Source organism: Ailuropoda melanoleuca, chromosome 13, assembly GCF_002007445.2.
Source record: "Ailuropoda melanoleuca isolate Jingjing chromosome 13, ASM200744v2, whole genome shotgun sequence".
In the NCBI taxonomy this organism is placed as follows: domain Eukaryota; kingdom Metazoa; phylum Chordata; class Mammalia; order Carnivora; family Ursidae; genus Ailuropoda; species Ailuropoda melanoleuca.
The window spans coordinates 22,768,682-22,784,576 of record NC_048230.1 but is presented as its reverse complement, the minus strand read 5'-3'; the positions used below and the strand labels follow the sequence as shown (position 1 = coordinate 22,784,576).

General features: G+C 55.9%; 1 protein-coding gene across 3 annotated transcripts; it reads left to right on the top strand.

Moving 5' to 3' along the window:
- The first annotated feature begins 597 nt into the window (after positions 1-597).
- Positions 598-8,880, top strand: CDK5RAP3 (CDK5 regulatory subunit associated protein 3). Of its 3 annotated transcripts, none has more exons than XM_011221808.3 (14): positions 598-740; positions 969-1,014; positions 3,153-3,284; positions 3,557-3,657; positions 4,033-4,081; positions 4,716-4,894; positions 4,988-5,124; positions 5,327-5,471; positions 5,862-5,972; positions 6,385-6,460; positions 7,011-7,099; positions 7,712-7,917; positions 8,274-8,445; positions 8,557-8,622. In XM_011221808.3, exons 1-14 carry the CDS (start codon positions 735-737, stop codon positions 8,620-8,622), a joined length of 1,515 nt encoding a protein of 504 aa, XP_011220110.1. In that variant the 5' UTR covers positions 598-734. The 3 variants fall into 3 exon arrangements, with proteins under 3 accessions (XP_011220110.1, XP_019652658.1, XP_034496590.1); XM_019797099.2 differs by having other exon boundaries at positions 642-755; positions 8,557-8,880; XM_034640699.1 differs by lacking the exons at positions 598-740; positions 969-1,014 and adding an exon at positions 1,040-1,261.
- Positions 8,881-15,895: the final 7,015 nt, after the last annotated feature.

The window sequence follows — 15,895 nt, the reverse complement described above, 5'->3', positions numbered from 1 at the left end:
TGTTGTTCCTTGCACCCCTCTTGCGGTTTGTGGCCTCCAAAGCTTTGTCTATGCGGTCTCCTCCACCTGGGACACCCCTCCCCACATACCACTCTTTCTGCAGCTCTTCCTTTAAGACTCAGTTTAGGTGTAATCTTTGGGATGCCTCCTTCCCCTTCCCTAATCACCCAGCACGTAGCAGGTGCTCAACACGCGTCTATCAGATAAACTGAATGGGAAGGCAAAGTGTGACAAGAGCCACAAGAGACCTACAAACTACAACAGACGGTAAAGCGAGGCAAGGCGGGAAGGAGGCATTTCTAACGGCCTCCGGGTCGCCAGAGTCGGCGCTAGGACCCTCTCGGCTGGACCGGTAATCCCTGCCCCGAAGGCTCCTCGCCCACCTGTCAGGAAGCGGCGGGAACAAGCTCTCGGGCGCCGCCTGCCGCGACCTCGCCGCCCCTGCAGCTTTTTCTCGGAGCCCCCCCCCCTCTTCAGCCCTGAGCCCGCCTCGCGTCTCCCATTGGCTGTCTCCCGTTCTCCCGCCCCTCCCGGGCTCAGCCATTCGGAGCCCCGAGGTGGGTGGGGCTTGTGGCCAGGGGTGGAGCGCGCAGCCCGATTGGCTCGGAGGAAGGTGGCGACGTGGCTGGAGGAGGCCCGTTCGTGCCTAAACTGAGGCTCAACCAGACCAGCGCAGTATTGGTTGTAGGTGGGGCGGGCCTGGGTAGCCGGCCGGAAGCGGAAGTGGAGGAAAGATGCAGGTGTGGGCACAGGAGGTGGGAGGAATGGGGCACTTGTCCGGGGTCTTTGGACTGAATTCAGCCCGTTGGTCCTTGGCCCGCTTCCCCGGCCTCCCTCCCGGGCGCGGCCATCGTCCCGGCCCATCGTTCTGGCCCTGCAGGGTGGCGGTTGGGCCCATGAAATGAGCGCGCGGGTGGCACGCCCCCTCCCCGCGCTCACGCCGTGTTCCCCGCCGTGTTTCCCGCCAGGACCATCAGCACGTGCCCATCGACATCCAGACCAGCAAGCTGCTCGGTAGGAGGGGACGCCCCGCACAACCGGCCGTCAGGGGGAGGCCTTGCCCTTTGCCCCTTGTCGCCAACAGCTGGGAGCCCTGACGCCCCAAGGCCCCTGTTGAGGCGCTGACCACTCGCCGCCATCTATGCTCCCACCTGCCACCCTTGAAGGAGCGGGAAGGAACCGTACATAGAGTCTGTACTTGACCTGCGTCTTCTACTTTATACCACTCATGACACGTGCTGTCAGATCATCCTGGCACAGAGTAATGGCTTACTTTAAAGACGGTCAGCTACTAAGTGGCAGATATGAAATTGGAGCTTGAGTCTGTCAGGTTCCAATGTCTACACTTTTTTATGAAGAAAACTTCTTCTCCTTTCTTTTTTTGTTTTAAATATTTTATTTATTTATTCGACAGAGATAGAGACAGCCTGTGAGAGAGGGAACACAAGCAGGGTGAGTGGGAGAGGAAGAAGCAGGCTCATAGCGGAGGAGCCTGATGTGGGGCTCGATCCCATAACGCCGGGATCACGCCCTGAGCCGAAGGCAGACGCTTAACCGCTGTGCCACCCAGGCGCCCCTTCTTTCTTTTTAAAAGCTTCCATCTTCTCTTGATTTTAGGAGAAAGAGGGACAGAGACCCAATTGGGAATAAAGACCTTTTAGTGGCCAGGCCATCTCCCTGCTGTCTGTGTCTGATCTAAATCCCTCTCAGTTCAGAGCCAGGCTAGGACCTCTTCATTATGACCCTTCCAGGGCAAGTGCACAGCTCCTGTATTCTAAAATGCTCATTGCACTAATGGATTTGATGCTAGTTTCATCATTGAGATACATCTGCTTGACTACCTTATCCCCTTCTAGTTTTGTGACATCTACAGAATTTTTTCTTTCTGTAGATTTTAGAGGAATACAACAGAGGGAGTATAACTGGTAACTAGTGTGGGTTGGCAGTTGGCAGGTGTATTAACAAGGACAAGGTTCTGGATTCACCACTGTGGACCATGTAGTCAGTTCTGTGCAGTGGCCACTTAATGGAGCTTCTGTAGTGTCATTTCAGATTTGTCCCAGTTCTTCAGCACAGGTGCACTCTTGGTGTATGAGCTTGTCATTGGTCATGAAAAGGACCAAGAAAATAACAGTCGTTCGTCGAATCCTCTACCAGGTGCTGTTTTAGGCACTTAACGTTGTGAAAATGAAGATTTTTACTAGGATTTATTGAGTCCTTGCCGTGTGCCAGGCACAGTCCTCTGTGTTTTACCTTCATTCCCTCTTGTATTCAGTATCTTATTATCCCCATTTTATTTGTGGGTAAACTGATGCACAGAATGGCTGAAGGACTTGCTTAAGAAAGTTGATAACTGGGGATGCCTGGGTGACTCAGTCGTTGAAACATCCGACTCTTGATATCAGCAGGGGTTTCTCTCTCCTCTGCCCCTCACCCCCACGCTCACGTGCACTCTCCCTCTCTCTCTCTCTCAAATAAATCTTTTTTAAAAAGTTGATAAGTAGAAGCCCGGACCATCTGAACACAAAGCCTAGCTCTTAGCTCTCTCCTACTGAGGAAACGTGTGTGGCTCTCATCACCCACACCCTCTGCTAAAAACACAGATCTGGGCGCAGAGTCCGGGAGGTCAGTCACGTTGGTATTCCCATGGTGCCAGGTGGTACTTCGCTGTTGAGAGCAGACCAGAGGTATCTAGTCCTTAGGGCGCTGTGGGTATTAGGGGCTTTGCAGTTGTTCATTCATCCGGTACTTGGCATAATCATCTTGTATTTTCCATTGTCATGGTTAATCCCAGCCCTGAGGAAGTGGAAGCTGAAAAGCACCCTCTTGTCAGTAAGAAAGATATAATTACCCATGGAAGCAAAAATATTATGGAGAATTTAGAGTGGTCAAAAGTGGCACTTTGATGTCAGGACCAATTTAAAGGTTTTCTTTATCCCTCTGTGGCGGCAGTTGCTCTATCAAAGTCACTCTGCGATGGAGTCCGTTTAACCCCAGGGGTCCCTTTGAGCCCCCCTTTATTCCTACGGTCCCCACACCTTAACCAATATGCATACAACTTTCAGCCGGTGTCTTAGCCTATTCCTCTTGAATTAGTGATGGGCTTTTGGCTGCGTGAATGGGAACATGTGATTTGGGTGTTTCTCACGTAGACTGGCTGGTGGACAGAAGGCACTGCAGTCTGAAATGGCAGAGTCTGGTGTTGACCATCCGAGAGAAGATCAATGCTGCCATCCAGGACATGCCAGAGAGCGAGGAGATCGCCCAGCTGCTCTCTGGATCCTGTGAGTGCCTCTGGGTTACATTACTGGAGCCCCCTCTTCCCTGGAGAACTGTATATCAGCTGAGCTGCTCCCTTATTGTTTAACTGTGGGGCTGACCCCTAGAGAGAGATTTATTTGGGGGGTACAGATGCTGGTTTTTTCCAGCACAACACGCTGAAGGGGAGAGCTGTGCATGCTAAAATTCTCAGCACATTCACCCGTCAGCCACGTGCCCAGAGTAGGTGGGGAAGACACTATAATTCCCAAAGTCTTTGCTGTTCCTTGCTTTGCAGACATTCACTACTTCCACTGCCTAAGGATTGTGGACCTTCTCAAAGGCACTGAAGCCTCCACAAAAAATATTTTTGGCCGGTACTCTTCACAGCGAATGAAGGCAAGTGTGGGCCAAGCTGGTAATGTGCAGCTGGAAACGTCCCGTCTCCAGGATCGGAGCCTCTGGTCTCACTAAGGGTCCAGTGCAGATGCCTACGCAGACTATTTCCTGAGCTTTCTCTCCATCCCCAAAGTTTATACCAAAAGCAGACCCTACCCCTGGGTTTACATTTTCAGGCCTGTTGCTTTGGGGAGCTCTCATTGGCGCCACATTCTGAAAATGAAGTGGGTGGTCCAGCCAGCGTTATGAAGGAGGACAAAGGCTCTGTGTCTGATGAGATGTGAAGGCTGGGGGAGCTTCCCCTGTTTGGGGCTTGCGCTGAGATGTGGCTGCTGAGTGCTATTCCAGCTCACTTCTATTTCTGTCCTTACCCAGGATTGGCAGGAGATTGTAGCCCTGTATGAGAAGGACAACACCTACTTAGGTAAAGTTGCCCAGCCTGGGAGGCCCAGCGTCTGTGGGGCAACCCACTCCCCGAGTTCTGAGACACTAGGCTTCCAGGAACCACAGTCCGTGTGGGGGAAGAGGCTGGGGTATAGATGTTTGCCAGGTGGGCAAAGAAATTCCCCCAAAGAGTGTTGGGAGGAGGAGGAAGACTAGGCAGGTAGTCGGCATTAGCTGGGCCTGGCCAGGCAGGTGTGTTTTGGTCCTTCGCCGCTGACCTCTTGGTGACTGACTCTCTCTGCACCCCTATTCTCCACCGGGCAGAAGAGGCGTGGGTCATCCGGGGGTCACATCGGGTGCCTGAGAGAGTAATGACAGGGCACATTGTACTTCGGGTATGTTTCCTAAAAGTCCTAATAATAATAGTTCATACTTAGCTGAGCATCTACTAAATGCAAGGAATTATACTCATGTCTTGTGTGCATCCTGTCTCTTAAACCTCATGGTAAATATTCTTGCCCCAGTGTTGGAGAGGAGGATTGGATCAGAGAGGTTGAATGGCTGTGTGAGGTTTCATGTCTGGGAGGGGAGGAGCTGGGAGGCCAAGCCTGTCCCAGGGGCATGCTTGCCTCGTGGCGTGGACATCTGGGGTGAATTTCTCGGGCCCTCTTCAGTGGAACTCTCTAGCCTCCTGGTTCGGAATGTCAACTATGAGATCCCCTCGCTGAAGAAGCAGATCGCCAAGTGCCAGCAGCTGCAGCAAGAATACAGTCGCAAGGAGGAGGAGGGGCAGGCGGGGGCAGCCGAGATGCGGGAGCAGTTCTACCACTCGTGCAAGCAGTACGGCGTCACGGTGAGCCTCTGGGGGCCTGAGCCCAGCTCCTCCGTTTCAGGGCCTCCGCTTCGCACCGCTCCTGTCTCAGGCCTCCTCTTCCATCCTCTGTAGGGAGACAACGTCCGAAGAGAGCTGCTGGCCCTGGTGAAGGACCTGCCGAGTCAGCTGGCTGAGATCGGGGCAGGGGCTCAGGCCCTGGGCGAAGCCATCGACCTGTACCAGGCCTGTGTGGGCTTCGTGTGTGAAAGGTAAAGGACCGCCGTGTCCCTCCAGCAGGGGGACGGTTGGCCTGTGTTCCTCGGCTGTTCTGTCTTCCCCGCCTGTGTTTTTCCCACATCCCATTTGAGTTTTAGTTTCCACGCGTGAGCCTGTGGCAGCCTCGGCGGTGTGCGCGGAGGCGCGGGCTCCACGCGGGGGCGTCGCGAGGGTCAGCCGGGCGCTCTGTTGCAGCCCCGAAGAGCAGGTGCTGCCGATGCTGCGGTACGTGCAGAGGCGGGGCAACTCCACGGTGTACGAGTGGAGGACGGGCACGGAGCCGTCCGTGGTGGAGCGGCCGCGCCTCGAGGAGCCGCCTGAGCAGTTGGAAGAAGACGCGGTAAGACAGCCTGGCGAGAGCCGCTTCGTCGTCCCCACACACCGCTCCCCCTCTGCCCGAGTTCAGAGCCCCAGAAGGAAGAAGGAGGGATTCGGGTGAGAGAGACTAGAGCAGGAAGGGCCCAGAAGGCCCTCCTCCTTTTTTCCAGCCTTCTTGAGGCCAGAGTATAGAGGAGCCTTGAAGAGACTCGGCAGAGCTGGCTGGCTTGGAACTGGGAATCCTTCAGTCCCATGAACTCTCTGGAGATGGGCTGTCCTTTGGGGTGCCCGGGGGCCGTTGTACTTAAACGGTGTGTTCGTGCCCCCTAGAGGGTGGGCTGAGGCCTCTGGGGAGGCACACCCCTTTTCTTTGACCCACTTTCTGTGCACTAACACCTCCTTCCCCTTCTAGATTGACTGGGGTGACTTCGGAGTGGAGGTGGCTTCTGAAGGGACTGACTCTGGCCTCTCTGCCCAGGCTGCTGGAATTGACTGGGGCATCTCCCTGGAATCGGACTCAAAGGTTAGGAAGCCCTCACGGCCCGTCACTCTGAGGACTTTCTGTGATCTCTGCTTTAGGGTTAAGTGTTGTCTGTCTTTAAAGACGTTGCTCGAAGTCCATAGCCCTCAGACCAGGTGTGGTCCAGGGGGAGGCAGAGCTTCCACAGGGACACAGCAGAGGTTTAAGCCCTTTTCTCACGGTATCCGGGGGCAGGGTGTGGGGGGATAGGCAGGTGGTAACTCTCCAAGCAGGGATGAGGGTAGCGGGGTATGTGGCCCCCGCCGCCATCTTTGCTGCCGACGTCAGGGCTGCACGTCCCTCATGCCGTTGAAATGTGCAGGCATTGAACTGACCGAGGGCTTTGGCTTATGCCGGCTCCCTTTGCTGGGGAGCATTCTTGCAACCCAGCTGGGGTTCTTTGCTTTCCACCCAGGAAGCTGGGGGTGATGGGATAGACTGGGGAGACGATGCCGCTTTGCAGATCACGGTGCTGGAAGCCGGAACCCAGGGTAAGTGCTCCCTCCCCGGAGCCCTGGCAGAAGTGGGTGCTCAGAGGTGTCCGTATATCTAGAAACAAACAGTGCACTGCCAAGATCGGGCTGCTCACACATCTGGATGTCAGAGTAGGGGGACGGAGAGAAGTTCTTAAAGTTAAGTTTAGAAGCTCTCAACTTTTGAGATAGCGAATATGGGTCATCTTTTCTGGTGGGAGATTCCAGGAGGGCTGGTGGGCTTGGAGGTCTGACCTGACCCCCCGCCCAGCAGCGGAGAGGATGTAGCAGCAATGTGAGCCGCTAGAGGGCGGTGCAGGATGAAACTTGGTGGCCCGCCAGAGCTGAAGGAACCTTTGCAGGCCCTGAAGCCAGCTCTGTGCTAGTGTCTGATTCCGGCTGAGATGTGTGGAAGAGGGTAACCCTCCCCCCACCCGGGGGTGAGACAGCAAGTAGCTTTAGTGCAATGGGTGTGTCCAGATCAACCCACCAGAACCATCTCAAACTTGAGGGTCTTTTTTTCTGGTCCCCAGCAGCTTTTTCACCCCTCCGTCTCTCTTCCTGGCAGCTCCGGAAGGTGTTGCTAGGGGCCCAGATGCCCTGACACTTCTTGAATACACTGAGACCCGGAATCAGTTCATCGATGAGCTCATGGAGGTACCTCTATCCTCTGGGAGGACCCTTCCCATTTGTGTTCATCTCCATCTGTTCCCTTCCCAGTGGCCTGCTGCCTGGCGAGGGCCTTGTGGAGGGGAATTCATAGTCCTTACCTGTTCCTTTCTCTTTCTGCCCAGAGAGGCCCCTCTTAGCCTCCAGGGCAGAGGAGGACCAAGGGATCACGTTTCTCTGGTAGAATAAGAGTGACAAGATATGTGACTGGTTCCCAGATGCTTGTAGCCCTTTCTTAGTCCAAGGCTTCTCAAACATGGATTCCTGTTCCCTGAATCTCATTCCTCTCACAGAGAGAAAATACCTTCACTGGGGCTGAGAGAACCCATCGAATCTCTGTGTTCTTAGTTTTCTGAGCCGCGTGCACGGAGGAAGGAGACATATCCAGGGCTGGGGGTGGGGGCCTGGGACAGCAGGAGGGGACGGAAGAGTGGCCGTGAAGGCTGCCTCAGGCTCTCACATTGTAGTTGGTAAGTTTCTAGCAAGAAATGTGTTCAGAGGAAATAATCCCTCGTCACCTGGAGTCCAGCCTTCACATCTCATTCTTGCATTTTGAGCAGTCTGAGGGCTTAGCCTAACCAGATCCTCTTGTGCCCTCAGCTCGAGATCTTCTTGTCCCAGAGAGCCGTGGAGATGAGTGAGGAGGCGGACATCTTGTCCATGAGCCAGTTCCAGCTGGCTCCAGCCATCCTGCAGGGCCAGACCAAAGAGAAGATGGTTACCATGGTGTCGGCGCTGCAGGATCTGATCGGCCAGCTCACCAGTGTTCGGATGCAACACCTGTTTATGATCCTGGCCTCACCAAGGTCTGGCTTTCCCCCTGACGTGGGGCCGCCATCTTGAGCAGCCCCGACTCCTTGTGTTCCCCTTCTCCACGACCCCGCAGCGCTCTTCTGTGCCTCCCATAGCAGCTCTGTCACAGCTGGGGTCACGGGTTCTCTTGGGGCCGGACAAGGTGGTTTGAGGTGTGCAGGCAGGCTCTGCTTCCCAAGTAGGACAGGGGAACCAGGAGCCACGCGCCTCGCAGAGAGGGGGTGCAGGGTGTGGGGGCCGAGAGGCCGGCTCGGGATTTGGTTGCCTGAGCCTCCCCTTTCCCGGCAGGTGCGTGGGGCTGCACGGGTTCCTCCGCCGCACCCCGCACTTACCCGAGTGCCCCGCACAGGTATGTGGACCGCGTGACCGAGCTCCTCCAGCAGAAGCTGAAGCAGTCCCAGCTGCTGGCCCTGAAGAAAGAGCTGATGGTGCAGAAGCAGCAGGAAGCACTTCGGGAGCAGGCGGCCCTGGAGCCCAAGCTGGACCTGCTGCTGGAGAAGACCAGGGAGCTGCAGAAGCTGGTGAGACGGGGAATGCAAGCCTGCGTGGGGGAGGACCCCCCACGCCGTCCCTCCAGAAAGAGGCACCTCTGCGTCTCTGCTTCCCGCCCACTGGGTGTCACTGTCTTTCAGATTGAAGCTGACATTTCCAAGAGGTACAATGGGCGCCCCGTGAACCTGATGGGAACCTCTCTGTGACAGTCTCCGTGTTTCTACCTGCCCGTCTTCACAGCCTTCGGGAAGGAGGGTGGGAAGCCAGGGCTGAAGGGCCAGAGACCAGGCGACTGGAGGATGGAAAGCCACATGAGGGAGCCATCCCTAGACGTGACCTTGACACTCGCTGTGCTCTCTGGCAAGGGCCTGTCTTGATTGGCCCTGTGGCCTGTCAGCCTAGAACCTCAGTTTTGGCCCTTCTCATCATCTAGTTGGACTTAATAAAAAAAGGAAGAGACTCTTGCTTCACTACTGACAGTTTCTGCTTCTCCGGGCCTTGAGTCAAGGCTGTGCACCTGTTTGCCTGGGGTTCTTGATCCCGTGTGCTCCCAAGGCCATTGGCCGTTCCAGTTAAGCTCCACAGTAGGGCCATCCCCCCTTTGCTTCTGGTCACACGGAGGGCCCCAGGTGAGTATCTACAAGTGGTTCTGCAAGGGGTTCTGGGGTAGCTGAGTAGGCTGGGCCCCTTTCTCTCCATGACCAGGCTAGACAGCCCCACTCAGCCCAGAAGCCCAAGGGGACCAGTCAAGTGGCAGCCTTGTTGGAGCCAGCAAAGCTGTATTTTCCTTTTAATCACAGCTTACCTCCAGGCAGAGGGAGAAAGCGGTCTGGGGAGCCAGGGGTCTGATAAACAAAGTGGAGACAGGAGTTGTCGCCCTCACTAGCTGCCTGTCCACTTCCTACCCATAACTGCCTGCGTTGTGATTGGGCAGAGCCCACCCCAGGATAGCACCCCTCTCTCAAGCCACCCACCCATCCCCATTTCCCAGGAAGGGTAGGGGTTGGGGGTGGCCGGCAATTCGATTTTAATTTCATAGCAGAGCAGTTGATTCATGGCTCTTTGTCGCTGGCGTTGACTCCCGTAATGACTTTCCATCAAAATGAAAAGTGGAGTGACACCACTCATTATTCCTGCTGCTTGTTATCTCAGTTCTGGGGAGGGCCACCCCCTCCCTGCTGCCTTTCAGCCGTCCTGGACAGTGAGTGATGGCCCCTATTAATCACCGACCCCGCGGACTCCGGCGGACACACGCTATCCAAAGGAGAGAGAGATAAGGCAGCATGAACTGCTTGAAGCCGCTCCTATCAATTAATGTCAGCCCATCGCTTCCCCCCAATCTTTGCCTGTTCACCTCCTTTTGGAGGTTTTGGGGGCTGAAATTCGTCTAGGAATTGGAAAAGGAAAAATGTTGGTGTAGAACATCGAGGTAAAACAGTCCTTAGCGCCCATGGATGTAAAGGGGACCGGGTGGGCTGCAGCCTGCCCTCCGTCGCCGTGAAGACGCTCGGCCATCGTGAGCTGTCCAAGTCTCTTAGTCCCTTTCCCTCTGAGACAGTGGCTGCTACCTCCTGCCGCACCTGTTCAGCTGCGGGCTCCGCTGGTCTTCTGGCCTGCCTCTCGCGGCAGCCATCGGCTCACCGAGGCATGCTACCCTCGCCCGTTCCGTGTCCCTGTCCAATCACCAGCTGCTACACAGGCGGACGCCCCCGCTTCCAGGCACCGAGCTGGGGGGGAAGCCCTGTGGGCCATGTGACCATGGCGGGCTGGGCTCAGGCCTCCAAAGTTCCTGCTCCTGCCCTTCCAGAAGAGCGTCTTGCCCGGCTGCTCTGCTCTGCCTGCGCTGATGGCAGGAAGCCCTACAGGCTGAGGTTTGGCCATCTTTGCAGGAGGGGAAGTGGATTTAGATAGGGTTTTCTCAGCAGATTTGGGGCACCTTGCTAAGCGGTGTGATTAGGGGACTGTTCTTTCTCCGAGGGTTTAGGCCTGGTCCACTGCTTATCTGGCAAAATGAAGGCCTACCCTCCACTGATGTCAGTTGTTTCTTAAAAGCCTTGAACCCTCTAACATTAGGCCCATTGTCCAGAACCTTGAGCTCCAGTTGCCTCTGGCCTGGGCTTCACTTCCTGGGGCCCACGTTTCCTCCCACGCCGAGATGCTGAAGATCCCTGGACCCGGGCGCTTTGACACTGCGGGAGAGCAGCTCTGCGTCTCCAGATGTGCTCCCAGATTTCCCCTCACGTCGCTCTGATTGCAGTTGGGTTCCTGCTTGCTTTTCTCTGGATAGCCTGACAGAATCTGTGGTGAGGATCGCATGAGTCACCATGCGCAGAAGTCTGAGAACAGTGCCCGGCCCGGAGTCAGCGCTCCTGGACGAGCATGAGCTCTTAGCTTCGGTGTGTGAAGCAACGGTTAAGGGCCTTTCATCCCGGTCTGACTGGCCTTCCCGGAAGGGCATGGCGAGAGGCTCTTTGTGGAGCTTGAAGACCAAGTTCGAGCAGTCAGGTTTCCGGGGCTGCAGAAAAGTGTTCTGGGAGAGGGGGAGGAGGTGGGCCAAGATTTACCCTTAGTTTGATGTGAATTGTATTGCCAAGAGTAACCCTACTCTCGTGTTCACTTTTATGCCACATTTTTCCAGAGAAGATTCAGGCTCTCACCACTCAGCTGACTGGTCACCCTGCTTTGGACAAAGAGGCAGAGTCCGTTTCCCTAGATCCGCCCCCGCGGCTAAATCCCGCTGCCCAAGCCCCATCACCATCTCTCTGCCCACATGAAGCCTTTCTTCCCACACAGGCTCCCACGCCCGCTCAAAGCGCGGCTCTTGTTAGAGTCCACAGAAGTAGGGTCCCTTGCTCCCCAGCCCCTGACGGCTGGCCATGACCATGAGCTTTGTGGAGTGCTGACAACTGTCCCTCTGGCTTCTGGCTGCCCACTAAGGGCTTGCCAAGGAGCTGTGGGTCCTACGCTTCTAGAACTAGCTCCCCGTGGCCGGCGTGGGCAGGGATTATCTGTCATCCACACGGGAAATCTCACCTGCTGAAAGAACGTTCTGCTTCGGAGAACTGGCCTGGAACTGAGGACCAAAGGAGAGCAGGGCCCAGGCCTCCGGGAGCAGGAGCGAACTGTGGCGGGGCCGTGGGGTCCTGCTCGCTCACTCGCATGTCCCTCCCCGCTCTCCGTTCTCTTTCCCTCCTTTATTCCCAGATGTTGCTTCGGTTTCCCCCCTAGAAACACAGGTCCTGTGGCTCTTCCCTGCCGCCTCATCTGCACCCCCTTGTGCTGTCACTGATTTTTACTTCTGCCACCCAGTCTCCACTCCTGTACACACACATACAAAATCTGATCAGGGTAGTCGCTTAGGAAGGAACCAGGCAAAGATCCAGGATGCCTGGGTCCCATCATGACTCTGTTCTTGCCACCATGTGATCTTGGGCAAGTCCCTGGACCTCTCTGTGCCTCATTTCCTTTACCTGTAAAACAAGGACAGAGACACTACCGGCCTCAGGGCAGGGAGCCACGGCCAGTGTGTGCAGCGCCCGGATGGACCCTGGCCCAGTCCGACTCCAGTGCCACTGTTATGAGAGGGGATGGACCGGAAGTCCCCTGGACTGAGGTCAGAAACTTGTGTTTGGGTCCTGGCTCTGTGTGTCCCAGATATCCCAACATGTCCTGAACCAAACCCATTGTCTTCTCCATGCCACTCTCCATCCTTCTCTGATATTTCCTCTCCGTCCCTCAGCAGGCGCCCAGCCCCTGCTTTGTCACCCCCATCATTCCTGTGTTTAGAAACTCCGACGCCCCCTTAGCTCCCTTAGCCCCTAGAGTAGCAGACCAGCCCTTGGTAATCAGATCTCTATCCTTCCCAGCCTGGGCATCCGCCCGAGACATCAAACCCACATGGGTCCCCAGTCCCCAGCCCTCTTCTCGGCACCCTCATAGCCTTCCTGCCCCCACTCAGATAAGGCCCAAATACATCTCTGTGGGCATTTCCAGGCCCTGACAGGAGGAGCCCCTCGTGCTCACCCGCAGCCCCGAAGCCGTGTGGAGATGCCCTTCCCTGGTCACGGCGTCACAGTGCGGTCCTGCTTCTGCCCTCCACACTGAGCTGCCTGAGGATCGGGACTGGGTCTTGCTCACTTTTGTGTCCCCTTTGGAATCTCAAAATCAACTTCTCCGAACTTCAGTTGCCTTCATGATCTCGAAAGTGACTTTGACCTTTAAAATATTACAGCCCTGGGGCTCACAAGTTAGCCAAAAGGAAGAGTTCCACAGAGCCCTAGAAGCTGGGAAGAAAACCGGGTTTAAGTAGGGCTTTTAAAATGGACTAAAATCCCGTCTACACGCTTTCCAGGGAGAGCGCCTGCCTTCAGCTTCTCCTGGGCTCCCTCTCCCCTCTCTCCCTGTTCAGTCGAGGGCTCTCCTGGAGAGCAGAGGAGAGGGCTGTTGTCCCATGCTCCTGGAGACACCATTGCTTCATAGACCCGGGTCTGCTGTGAGGCCAAGGTCAGCCCCCACTACTGAAAGCCGCTCAGACACGGCTCTCAGCAAGCTGCTCTCCCCGCTGCTGCGGGATCAGGCCCCAGGTTGCCGTCCTGCCGCAGATCCCGGGGCCCAGCAGGAGGGTGTCAGGCCTGCTCCAGGGCTCTGGAGGCCGAGGTGACAGCTGACCGCACACCCGCCTGTCCTCCGGGTGCCCTTCCTCTCGGCTGATGTGCGCCCCCCCCCTTGGGTAAACTGGCCCTGAGTAAACTCTTACTTACCCGGCCCGCCACCCTCCTCTTATTCCCCAGGCTTCAAAGAAAACCAGTTTGAATATTTAAACTTCTCCTGTGTGTCTAATAAAAAGTTCTGCACTATTTAACGGCCCAGCTATCCATTACTGTCGGGAGCTGCCCTCTCCCTCCCAGCCTGCCCCTCCCTCCCTCTCACCCAAACCACGTGCAGCAAGGCCATTTGTCAAAGCGCTCCCGCAGCGGGCTGCGCTTGGCTGTGTCGAAAAGGACAAGGCGCCCACAGGGGAAGGTGGGAATGAATAAAGGGGCTATGCAAATTGCTGCTTAATCTGCAGAGAAACACCCAGGCTTTGGGGAGACGCTCATTACTTCTTTTAACTGTGATTAACGGGCAAATTAAACCCAAGCCCTTAACTCTCTCCTGGCAGAGGACTCGAACGCAGAGCCCAGGGCCTGCGAGGGTGGAGGGAGGCTCTGGTCCATAGCTGTGGCCCTAGGGACTGGGAGGGAGGAACATGAGTGCTGCCCCTTAGCCATCAGCATGGTCGGCATTGTCAGTGGGGTCGGAAGGAGGAAGCCCCAATGGGGTGGGGAGATAAACTGCATGTGTGGGGAAGGAGGACTGCGTGGTCTCTTTCAGGGGTGTTTTCAGTCACTCCAGAAAGAACAGGTGATGATATGTTGGGATATACAGCCCTTCTCCCACCCCCCCCCGCCCCGCCACCCCGCCGCAAAAAAAAGGGAAGAGAATCCCTTAGGCCTCACTTGCCACGACATACAGATGGGACCAAAGAGGCTTTAGCCACCAACAGTCCTGGTCAGGCCAGTCCCAGAAAAGCATGTGTAAGTAAACTCTGGGTGTTCAACTCCAAAACTGACCTTGAGGCTGATTAGCCAGGGAAGGGGGGAAGAGGTAAGGAAGCGGGAGGTGGGGGCAGGGTGTTGTCATGGGCATAGAGACCTGGGAAGAGTCTGACAACCAGTTATACAGGTTATAGGTACACACGGCGCGACACCCAAGCTAGAAGGGATCAGAGATCCAAAGTGCCTCTCCCTTTGTTTCCTACTCCATCCATCCGTGGTTAGATAATGTGACCCAGCTCATAACACACAGTGGACCACTTTAACCCTTTTCGAGCGTACAATTCATTGGCACTAAATACTTCCACATCGGGTTTTTTTTTAAGATTTTATTTATTTGTCAGAGAGAGAGAGCACAAGCAGGAGAGCAGCAGGAAGAGGGAGAGGGAGAAGCAGGCTCCCCACTGAGCAAGGAGTCCGATGCGGGACTCGATCCCAGGACCCTGGGATCATGACCTGAGCCAAAGGCAGGCAGGCATTTAACTGACTGAGCCACCCAGGCGTCCCCACACTTCCACACTGTGGTGCAACCATCCCACCACCCAGCCCATCTGTTTCCACGAGCGATGATCGAGCCATTCCGTAAGACCTAGAACCACCTCTCACAAAAGGCAACAAGTGAGGCGGAACTCCGTACATAGGAAAGTTGAGCTTGAAATCGAGAACATTGGAGAACGCCAGCCGGAACTCGGGGCAGTTGAAGCAGAGGCCTGATGCTGCTCCGGAGGCAGGCGGGGTGGAAATCCTGTAGGGACTCCCCGTTAAATGCAGGTCCCCCAAGCCTGAGCGATTAGGAGGTGAAAGATGACAGACAAAGGTGACAGCCTGTCTGTCAGCCTGACGGGGCCGAGGAGGGACGCGGCCCTATATTTTATTTTGTCAGAGAGTGGATCAGTGGGTCTGTCATAGAAACCAGGCCTGACAGCTCGCTCAGCGACTCCGCTCCTTTTCCTTAACTCCTGTGGCCCAGCTCTGCCATCTATTAAAACATCCCGGGCTGTCAGGGATATTAAAAGGCTCTGTCACTCCTTCTTAAAACAGTCATAAATACAATCTGGACGTGAGCATTTGGGCAGGAGCCCCGGTGCTGAATGGGAAGAGGCAACGGCAGGTACGCCCGCCTTGCCTGACAGCTGAGGCTTTGGCGAGGCTCAAATCGGGAGCCTCGGACTAAGCTCCTTGTTCCCTTGCGCCCGAGAAGCAAGGCCGTCTTCCACATCTGCTGAGGCCCGGCATTTTGAAACAACTCCTCTTGAGCATAGGATGTGGCCTTTGTGAGCGTGACCACAAGCCTCAGCTTCTCTCTGGTGCCTGGGGCGCTCCCCCGGCCCCTGTTCAAAGGGGCCCGCTGCCCCAGGCCCGCTGCCCCAGGCCTCCGCAGGCAGTGTGGTCGGGGGGAGGAACGAAAAGATAACAAGAGAGCCCCAAGTTCTCCCTCCATGGTGGAGTTCGCCTCCTGTCCCTCTTTTACCTTCCTTGTCCCGTGAAGCCTCAGGGCCGACCCACCTTGGTAAGAAGAGCCTTGCTGGGGGGCCAGGTGGGCTCCCCAGAGTCAGGCTGGAATTTGTAAGCTTGCTAATTGGAGGACCCAGGTCAGCCCTGAATCCTTGAATCTCTCCAAACTCTGGGACCACGACTCTTTCTGCCTGGGGGCTGCTGGCCTCAAACAAGGAGGCCTCTTCCTTTCTATATATTTAATAAGCACACATGACCTCTCCCAGCTCGCTAGGAACCGACCCCTCTTCTCAAGAGGGTCCTGTTGGATGGAGGGGGTTTCTCTAGTTCGGAGCAGAGCCAAACAGCCGAAGAGACCAGGCATAATCCGCCTGTCGAATTCTGCCTCTGCCTCCATCTCTTCCCGTTGGACCGGGTAGTCACCGAATGC